Source organism: Triticum urartu, chromosome 1A (assembly GCF_056163025.1).
Source record: "Triticum urartu cultivar PI428250 chromosome 1A, HENAU_Tu73, whole genome shotgun sequence".
NCBI classification, from domain to species: domain Eukaryota; kingdom Viridiplantae; phylum Streptophyta; class Magnoliopsida; order Poales; family Poaceae; genus Triticum; species Triticum urartu.
The window spans coordinates 269339703-269350464 of NC_141873.1; the positions used below are offsets into that span (position 1 = coordinate 269339703).

At 41.9% G+C, this 10762-nt stretch overlaps 1 protein-coding gene across 1 annotated transcript; it reads left to right on the top strand.

Annotated features, from left to right (window-relative positions):
* Positions 1-4917: 4917 nt before the first annotated feature.
* On the top strand, positions 4918-5652 carry LOC147990825 (uncharacterized). Its single transcript, XM_087538412.1, has one exon. The coding sequence runs from the start codon at positions 4918-4920 to the stop codon at positions 5650-5652; it is 735 nt and encodes a 244-aa protein (XP_087394538.1).
* The last annotated feature ends 5110 nt before the right edge of the window (positions 5653-10762 follow it).

A 10762-nucleotide genomic window follows, 5' to 3' on the forward strand; every position in this document is an offset into this window, starting at 1 on the left:
TAAAAAGGCTCATCTTATTCCTATAGATAAATTTCTGAAAATTTAGTCCACAAATTTTTTGTCAACAAAACTTCACAAGATTGATAACAGTTACTCATAAGGATGTATAGAGGCTATATTAAGCATTCAAACTACTTAGAACTCTAAGGATTCAACATGCAAGCTCGTCTACAACAGCACCAAGAGTAGCTAATTATTCAAAATATAAACCACTAAAGCAAAAACTAATTGGAGCAATGGAGGAGTCACATACCAAGTAGCAATCCCCCAAAATAGTTTCATAAATGGAGCTTCGAGCAAACATATTGAAATCCGCAAGTTTGAGAGCAAGAATACGAGAGAGAGAGAGAGAGAGAGAGCTATGGTGATTTTTTCTAGAGGTAGGAGATGACATGGGCTAAAGAGATAAGTGAGGGGACTCACGTGGGGACCACAACCCACTAGGGGCGCGCCTAGGGTTGCTGACGTGCCTTGGTGTCTTGTGGTCACCAGGTGCACCCCCCCTCTAATGTTATCTGCACTAGAATTCAGAAATATTCAAAAAAATCATATTAAATTTTCACGGCATTCTGAGCACTTATATTTTTTGGTCATTTTTTATGGCACGGAAAATCCAGAAAACAGGATAAACATGGCATTTTATTTTATTTAAGTAACAAAAATAGAAAACAAAAGGTGGGAGTAGAAGGTTGTGCCTACTGAATTCATCAACTTCATACCTCTCAAAAATGATCCATTAATAAGGTTGATCAAGTCTTATTAACAACCACTTTCAATTGGCATGAAACCGAAGAACTTCCATAAAACACTAAGTTACCTCAACAGGGATTTGCATATCCCCAACAATAAGCATTTCTTATTTCTTGTTGGCAGTAGGTAGAGGTAGTTGAAAACTTCCAATATTAATTGTCAGAGACTTTTCAATAACATTAAACCATTCACTTGGAATTGTTTCTTCGGAAAGTGCACCGTATGCTCATTACCATTGATATGAAAAGTGACCTTGCTTTTATTGCAATCAATAACAGCCCCTGCAGTATTCAAAAAGGTTCTACCAAGGATAATTGAGATGTTGTCATCCTCGGGCATCTCAAGTATAACGAAGTCTGTTAAGATAGTAACATTTGCAACAACAACGGGCACATCCTCACAAATACCGATAGGTATGGCAGTTGATTTATCAGCCATTTGCAATGATATTTCAGTAGGTGTGAATTTATTCAAATCAAGTCTTTTATATAAAGAAAAAGGCATAACACTAACACGAGCTCCTACATCACACAAAGCAGTTTTGACATAATTTCTTTTGATGGAGCATAGTATAGTTGGTATCCCTGGATCTCCAAGTTTTTTAGGTACTCCGTCCTTGAAAGAGTAATTAGCAAGCATGGTGGAGATTTCAGCTTCAGGTATTTTTCTTTTATTAGTGACAATGTATTTCATATATATATTTAGCATAAGGGGCCATCTTTAAAATATCAGTCAGACGAGTACGCAAAAAAGGCTGGCCTAAGGATTTCAGCAAAGCGTTCAAATTCTTCATCATTCTTTTTCTTAGATGGTTTAGGTGGAAAGGGCATGGATTTCTCAACCCATGGTTCTCTCTCCTTACCATGTTTTCTAGCAACAAAGTCTATTTTATCATAACATTTATTTTTAGGTTGTGGGTTATCAAGATCAACAGCAGGTTATATCTCAACATCAATGTCTTGTTGAGTATCTTCATGAACATCATCATTATCATTTTCATTATCACTAGGTGAATGTTCATTACCAGATTGAGTTTCAGCACTGAGATAGAGACATCATTGTTATCTTGAGAGGGTTTTTCTATTTCAGGTTCACTAGAAGTATGCAAAGTCCTATCATTTTTATTCTTTTTTTCTTTCTAGAAGGACTAGGTGCATCAGTGTTAATTATTTGAGAGTCCTTCTCAATTATTTTAGGGTGACCTTAAGGATAAAGTGGTTCCTGAGTCATTTTACCTCCTCTAGTTGCTACCCTAACAACGTAATCATTCATATTATTGTTCATTTCACTAAGCAATTCTCTTTGGGATTTAGCAACTTGTTCTAACTGAGTTTGAACCATAGAGGCATATTTTCCTACACCTCTAACATCATTAGTGATTCCAAATAACAAGTCACTCAAGCGAGCAATCATATCAGAGTTGTATTTCAATTGTTTCATAACATTGGCATTGAAGTGATCTTGTTTTCTAATGTAATTATCAAATTCATATAACCATTGACTAGGATGTTCATTGTAAGGGATGCCACCTCCATCAAGCCTTAATAAAGAATTTACCTCTACTAGGAGTTCTCTCCTTGTAACATCCCAAATTTTCAATTTGGAATGTTATACATTAGGTCATCATTGCATATCATATTTTATTGCATTTTGGCTTGATCCTAGAAATTCTACGCAACTCAAGGACCCACAGAGAGAGTTGGGAATTTCGTTATTTTCATATTTGAGTTTTCTCGAATTTTGAAAAGAGGGTCATTTGATTTTAATTATTTTCTCTTCGAATATTTCTTTTATAAAAATAAAAGAGAGAGGATAAAATGACTTCCTCAAAATAAAGAAATATTGGAGATTTAATATTAAAATCAAATAAAAAATTTATTCGGAGTTTTATCCCTATTTTATATGAATTAGAAAAAAATATGTTTTTTTCAAAATTGCATTATAGGCCCAAATAAATGTTCACCTTGTCCGGCATATTTTTAGAGGATGGGGAAAATTTATTTCAGGATTTTTGGAGTCCGTTTAGTATTTCTTTTCTTTGTTTTTCTGCGCGACATTATTTAAAAAAAGTCAACCGACTTACCGGGCCGTGTCCGACCGGGACACTGCGCCCGGGCGGCTTTATAAGCCGAGCCCGCGACCCCGCCGAGGCCCAAGTCGCCCGCCTCACCGAAACCCTAGCCCCGCCGCCCGCCAGCCACCGCCAGTGCCGCGCGCCGCCGCCGCTGACGCAGCCCGCCGCCGCCGCGCCGCACCGCCGCCGACCCACCAGAGCCGTGCCGCCGCCCCGCCACCCCGCCGTCGTCGCCGGAGTTCGTCGGAGTTGCCGGAGTACACCGCCGCCACCGGTTTTATTTGTCGGTTCGGTTTTTTTGGCAAAACCCTAGATGTGTTTTTTTATTAGATCGGTTTTATTTTATTCCCGGTTTAGTTATTTAGCGAACGCCCATTCGTTTGTTCGTTTTAACGAACGATTTTCTCCATTTAGCCGCAGACAGCGAACGTTCGTTCACTAGCCTGTTCGTCAGTTTTTCTTTTTCTCGGGATTTTCGTGATTATTTTCGATCGCGATCTCTTACCCAATTTTCGTTTTAGTTTATCTTTTCGCTCGTTTATCGGAATCAGGTGATTCAAGCGCCTAGAGTTTCGTCTCGAAGCCCTCTTTCTGTTTAAATCAACTTAAACAAGTTTTTGATACTGTAAATGTTGAGCCTAGTCCAGATTAGTAATCGAAGCTTGCTTCTTTCGTGGGTTGAGTTTCGTTGCTTCGTTTGATTTGATTATTTTTGCGAACTGGAGTTCTTAAGTTGAACTTTCTGGTTAGATCTTCTTATTTGAGTTTTACCCGTGCATCTTTGCTTGATTGCTTATTGTATGCTTGTTTGATTGTGATAGAGTACCCGGAGTGCGAAGCGTGCTACTACGAGTCTCTAGGTCTCACGGACCATCAGCAAGGCAAATAACACTTTGATCATACCTCTTTACTACCCAGTTTTATTGCATTAGATCAATCCTCAAACAATTGCATGGTTAGGATCTGATTTAAATTGTGGGGTTGGGAAGTAGATGAGGTAGTACCTATTCACCTGTTTATTATCAAACCTATGGGGGTTACTTCTACGTTGCTTATATTGCTATGCTATGCTCGTAGACGTGGTTTGGGTGAGCGTATCCATGACATATGTGAGTATTGTTAATTAATGGTTAACTTAAGGTGGCTACTTTAATACACATCTGGGTGGATTGAGGCAGATGTAGGGGATTGTAGGTGTACAGGCCTATCTATCGGTTAAGGGGACCTCTTCGGCAAGACTATGTCTCGGTCATCCGTTTCTCAAACATCATGTAGTGCGAGAAGTCCAACGGAGGAGATCAAGTCTTGTGGGGAAAAGTGTGCTAACCTCTGCAGAGTGTACAAACTAATCATGGTTAGTCATGTCCCCGGTTATGGACATCTTGAGTATCTAGTTCTTGGGTTATCATGTGGATCTCATCACTCATAATATAATTTGATTGGGTTTAATGATGATGCTTAATTGGGATTGAGTCAGGTGAACCTTCTCAATGTTTAAACAACCACCATGATAGTTAAATAAAAATTTATTCCTTTGTTGTAGGGAAAAATTGGCTTTTCGCAAAACATATTAACCATACAGCCTCCACCAGCCAAATATGCATGTAGTGATAGCATTATTTTGTTCATTACTCTCTTGTGTTACATTGCCAGCATATTCCATGTGCTGGCCTGTTTTTCGAGCTGCAACGTTCATGTTGCAGACTTTTCAGACGACGAGTAAGGTGCCTTAGGTCGTGGTCTTTCACTCAGTGATGCCGTTGGAGTTGATGGACTCACTTTATCCTCCAAGTCTTCCGCTGTTATCGTATTAGATGGCCTTAAGCCATATTTATTGTAATAAGTTATCTTTTGAGACATTTGATGTAATGAGTGTGTGATTGCTACTCTGTTATAAATCCTCAAGTACTGTGCATGTCAGCATTACCGATCTAGGGATGACACTGATGCACAGAGATCAGACTGTCTGAGGTCTGGTCGCTACAAGATGGTAGCAGAGCACATGCTGACTGTAGGACACGACCACTAAGCTAAAGCCCTAGATCACTACTCTCTTCTCATTTCTGACTCCTCTCCATTTTCTACTCTTTAGGATGGCGGACACAAGGAACAAGTTTGCACAACCGGATGAAGACACACCTTTTGGACGCCACTTGAAGGAAGTCACTAGGTACCTGAACATCGGAATACCAAGCTTCACCGGGACTTACAACGCCACTTTACCAGAAGAGGAGTGCTGGATGATTCAAGTTCAAGTTCCAGGAAGGACATTTACGCCAGTCACTGAGCCCATAGAGTTTTCTTTTGATGCACCAACCTGGAATCTAGGAAAGAGTATGGCAGCCCACATCACCATGGGACGCATTGGAGAAGTTTACCACAAGGATCTCAAGGATACTATCTACCAGATTTGTGGGCGCCACGATGAGGAATGGGAGATGATCAGCACCAGGAAGGATAGATCCATTGCAGCTTTCATCCAGGAGTTAAACCAGCACATTCGTCGCCAGGAGAACCAGATGTGCGCAGGCATGATAGATATGAAGAAGGCGATGACCAGGATCACGGAGCTGGAGGAAGAACTCAAGTCTACACGCGATGGATACGAGGAGGAGATGATGATGCTAGTGGAGATAAATGATGATCTGACAAGGAAACTAGGAGTATTCATGGGAGACCCCGCGCCAGGAGAAGACGATGATTCTACTTGCCCGGAGAACTACATAATCATCGATGACACTGACTCGTACCCCGACGATAGCGATGATGACTATGTTGATGAAGCTGGAGCGGATATTATGGAGTCTTCCACCGATCAATTTTTCTAGTCGACCACCATATCAGTAGTAGTATTCCCCCATGTATATAGATTAGTCCGAGCACTTTGTAACGATAGTTAGACCGATTGTATGCCCTTGTTTGAATTGATTGAAGTGATATGATTGTGTTTGTCTCATGTGCATATGGGTAGTGTTTTCTCACTAGACCTCATTCTATTCTATTCTCTTCCCTCTAAACACTCAGATGCCTCCGAGACGTGATCCCGGATTTACCTTTCCACCGGAGCTCACTCAGTTGATCCAACAGCAGAATTCCCTGATGCAGTTGTTAGTTCAGAACCAAGGCAACAACAACAACCCACCACCACCACCCCCAGTTGACAACTTAGCCCGTTTTCTGAGGTTGTAGCCGCCGGTGTTTTCCAATAGCATCGAGACGATAGTTGCAGATGATTGGCTCTGCGGGATTGGAAGGGAGTTAACCACTGCGAGATGTACAGATGCTGAGAAGGTGCGTTTTGCCGCGCACCAATTGGATGAACCAGCAGCCTCATGGTGGGAGAATTACACAGCCACTTTTCCTATAGCCAATGTTACACGGGACCAGTTCCAGCAGGCCTTTCGCACTGCCCATGTATCAGCAGGAGCTATGGCCATGAAGAAGCGTGAGTTTCGCAACTTACGCCAAGGAGGACGCACCATTGGCCAGTATGTGGATGACTTTAGTAAGCTAGCACGATATGCCCCAAATGACGTCGCTACAGATGCAGCAAAGCAGGAGAAGTTTCTGGAAGGACTGAATGATGAGCTGAGCATGCAGTTGATGGTGGCAAATTTCAATAACTACCAGGAGTTGGTAGATAGAGCTCTCATGATTGAAGGACTGAATGATGAGCTGAGCATGCAGTTGATGGTGGCAAATTTCAATAACTACCAGGAGTTGGTAGATAGAGCTCTCATGATTGAAGGGAAGCAGCAGCAGATTGACAACCGCAAGAGGAAGTATGGACAAGGGAAGTATAATTCTGGAGCTCAGCAAAGACCCCGTTTTACCCCGAACTCGGGAGGACTTGTCCATAACCATGGAGGCCACACTCACAATGAAGGAAGTTCACACAACCATAGCAGCTCCAAGAACGGGAATGGTAATGGAGGAAGCAACGGACAGAACCGTTCCAACCTAGCAACGCCCGCCAAGAAAGCTCTAAGCCACATTACTTGCTACAAGTGCCAGAAGACCGGACATTACGCCAATGAATGTCCTGAAGCTAAGAATGGAAACAGCAGTGGAAGTTCTGGAAAGAAGCCCAACCCTTTCAACAGGGGACAAGTGAACCACGTTAACGTGGAGGAGGTTGAAGCCCAGCCAGATGCAGTAATAGGTAAGTTTTTGGTGAAGTCATTTACTGCAGTCGTTCTTTTTGATACTGGTGCATCGCACTCATACATATCAAGGGGATTTGTGGATAAGTATAAACTGCCCACCAAAGTTCTTAGTACCCCTATGTTAGTGAGCTCACCAGGAGCAAAGTATATGGCAAACCAAGGATGTTTTCAGATGCCATTGACCATAGGTGGGCATGTTTTCCCCTCAGATTTGATAATTTTGGAGTCGCAAGGTTTGTATGTGATTCTGGGTATGGATTGGCTATCGATGTATGGAGGAAACATCGATTGCGCCAGTAAGACGATTTTGCTCACCACCCAGAAGGAAGAAGGATCAAGTATGTATCACGGCATGTGCCGAATAGGACGCAAGTAAATTCCTTATCAGGAGTTGTACAAGAGGAAGTACCAGTGGTGAAGGATTTCCCGGATGTATTTCCAGAAGAATTTCCAGGCATGCCACCGGATAGAGACATTGAGTTTTTGATTGAGCTTTTGCCAGGCATAGGGCCAATATCTAAGAGACCGTACAGAATGCCCGCACAAGATTTAGAGGAAATTAAGAAGCAGATTAAGGAGTTACTGGATAAAGGATATATTTGCCCAAGCTCGTCACCTTGGGGATCACCAGTACTTCTAGTGGAGAAGAATGATGGATCATTGAGGATGGTTGTTGATTATCAAGGATTGAATGAAGTAACAATCAAGAACAAGTACCCACTGCCGATGATCAATAATTTGTTTGATCAGCTGCAAGGATCTAAAGTGTTTTCCAAGATCGATCTGCGATCAGGGTACCACCAGCTGAAGATTCGAGAGCAGGATATACCTAAGACAGCTTTTACCACGAGGTACGGGCTATATGAGTATACCGTTATGTCATTTGGCCTGACTAACGCACCTGCCTATTTTATGAACATGATGAACAAGGTGTTTATGGAGTTTTTGGATAAGTTCGTTGTGGTGTTTATTGATAATATTTTGGTCTACTCGAAGAATGAAGAGGAGTATAAGGAGCATTTGCGTTTAGTACTTTGAAAGCTCAGAGAACATCAGCTATGCGCCAAGTTCAGCAAGTGTGAGTTTTGGTTGAAGGAAGTTGGATTCCTTGGACATGTTATATCCGGAGAAGGAATAGCAGTAGACCCTACCAAAGTGGTCACCGTGACAAATTGGGAAGCACCCACGTCAGTTGGAGAGATCCGGAGTTTCCTTGGACTCGCAGGATACTACCGGAGGTTCATTGAGAATTTCTCGAAGATTGCAAAGCCTATGACGGAGTTGTTAAAGAAGGACACCAAGTTCAAATGGACTGAGGAATGTGAGGCCATTTTTCAGGAGTTGAAGAAACGCTTGGTTACATCACCAATGTTGATTCTGCAAGATCAACGCAAGGATTATGAAGTGTATTGCGACGCTTATCGTCGAGGACTTGGAGCCACGATTATGCAGGAAGGAAGAGTTGTTTCATATGCCTCACGACAGCTTAAATCCCATGAGTTAAATTATGCTACCCGTGATTTGGAGTTAGTAGCCGTAGTGCATGCTTTGAAGACTTGGAGACATTTTCTCATCGGAAACCATTGTGAGGTATACACGGATCACAAGAGTTTGAAGTATATCTTCACGCAGAAGGAGTTGAATCTCAGGCAGAGGAGATGGTTGGAGCTCATTAAGGATTATGACATGAAGTTGCATTATCATCCCGGAGGGGCTAACGTAGTAGCTGATGCGTTGAGCCGCAAGAGTCATGTCAATACACTCATGACAGGAGAGTTACCCAAGGAGTTAGCAGAGGATCTTTGCGAGCTATGTTTGGAGATAGTTCCGAGAGGCTATGTAGCAGCATTGGAGATTCAATTTACTTTGATGGATAAGATCAGAGAAGCTCAGAAGATGGACAAGGAGATTGCCGAGATAAAGGAAAGGATGAGCAAAGGAAAGGCTAAAGGATTTCGTGAGGATGATCACGATACCTTATGGTTTGAGGACCGTGTTTATGTGCCAAATGATCAGGAGATCAGGAAGCTGATTTTGCAGGAGGCCCATGATTCGCCATATTTGATTCACCCAGGAAATACTAAAATGTACCTGGATTTGAAGGATAGTTTCTAGTGGACCGGAATGAAGAAGGATATTGCGGAGTATGTAGCAGTTTGTGATGTATGTCAGAGAGTGAAGGCAAAGCATCAGAAGCCAGCAGGATTTCTACAACCATTGCCGATACCCAAATGGAAGTGGGACAAGCTAGGTATGGACTTTATCACGGGATTGCCTAAGACTTGTTCAGGCTATGACTCGATATGGGTTGTAGTCGATCGTTTGACGAAAGTAGCTCATTTCATCCCAGTGAAGACCACTTACACCAGTGCTAAGTTGGCAAAGATATACATCACCAGGATCGTATGTTTGCATGGAGTTCCGAGGACCATTGTATCATATAGAGGAACCCAGTTTACCTCAAAATTTTGGAATCAGTTGCATGAAACTTTGGGAACCAGGCTAGAGTTTAGTACAGCTTTTCACCCGCAGACAGACGGACAGACTGAGAGAGTCAATCAGATTTTGGAGGACATGTTGAGAGCTTGTGCACTAGACTATGGATCTAGTTGGGACGATAATTTGCCGTACGCAGAGTTCTCTTACAACAACAGCTATCAAGCCAGTTTGAAGATGGCCCCTTTCGAAGCATTGTACGGAAGGAGGTGCAGGACACCGTTGTTGTGGGACGAATTTGGAGACCTACAGTTGTTTGGACCAGATTTGATTAAAGAGTCTGAAGAGAAGGTTAAGTTGATTCATGATAGACTCAAGGTAGCCCAGTCCAAGCATAAGAGTTATGCGGATTCTAAACGCAAGGAGACAGTTTACGAAGTCGGAGACAGAGTGTATCTTCGTGTATCACCACTCCGAGGAGTGAAGCGTTTTGGAGTTAAGGGGAAGTTAGCACCACATTTTGTGGGACCATACAAAGTTTTGGAACGTATGGGAGAAGTTGCTTACAAGTTGGAATTGCCCGAAGGATTGTCAAGAGTTCACGATGTGTTACATGTTTCTCAGTTGAAGAAGCGCCACGCAAATATGGCTGGTAATCCTCTAAGAGATACAATGCCACTGGAAGCGATTCAGTTGGATACCGATTTGACCTACGAGGAGAAGCCAGTCAAGATTCTCGAGTTTGCCAGCCGAGTCACATGTAGTAAGGTTATCAAGTTCTGTAAAGTTCAGTGGAGCCACCATACTGAAGATGAAGTCGCCTGGGAACGAGAGGAAGACCTACGGAAAGATCACCCTCACCAACTTTCTAGCCAACCCGAATCTCGAGGGCGAGATTCATCTTAAGGGGGGTAGGTTTGTAACATCCCAAATTTTCAATTTGGAATGTTATACATCAGGTCATCATTGCATATCATATTTTATTGCATTTTGGCTTGATCCTAGAAATTCTACGCAACTCAAGGACCCACGGAGAGAGTTGGGAATTTCATTATTTTCATACTTAAGATTTCTCGAATTTTGAAAAGAGGATCGTTTGATTTTAATTATTTTATCTTCAAATAATTATTTTATAAAAATAAAAGAGAGAGAGGATAAAATGACTTTCTCAAAATAAAGAAATGTTGGAGATTTAATATTAAAATCAAATAAGAATTTTATTCGGAGTTTTATCGCTATTTTATTTGAATTAGGAAAAATATGTGTTTTTCAAAATTGCATTATAGGCCCAAATAAATGTTCACCTTGTCCTGCATATTTTTAGAGGACGGGGAAA

Coding starts and splice junctions, on each gene's coding strand:
- LOC147990825 (XM_087538412.1), top strand. CDS start 4,918: ATGGCGGACACAAGGAACAAGTTTGCACAACCGGATGAAGACACACCT.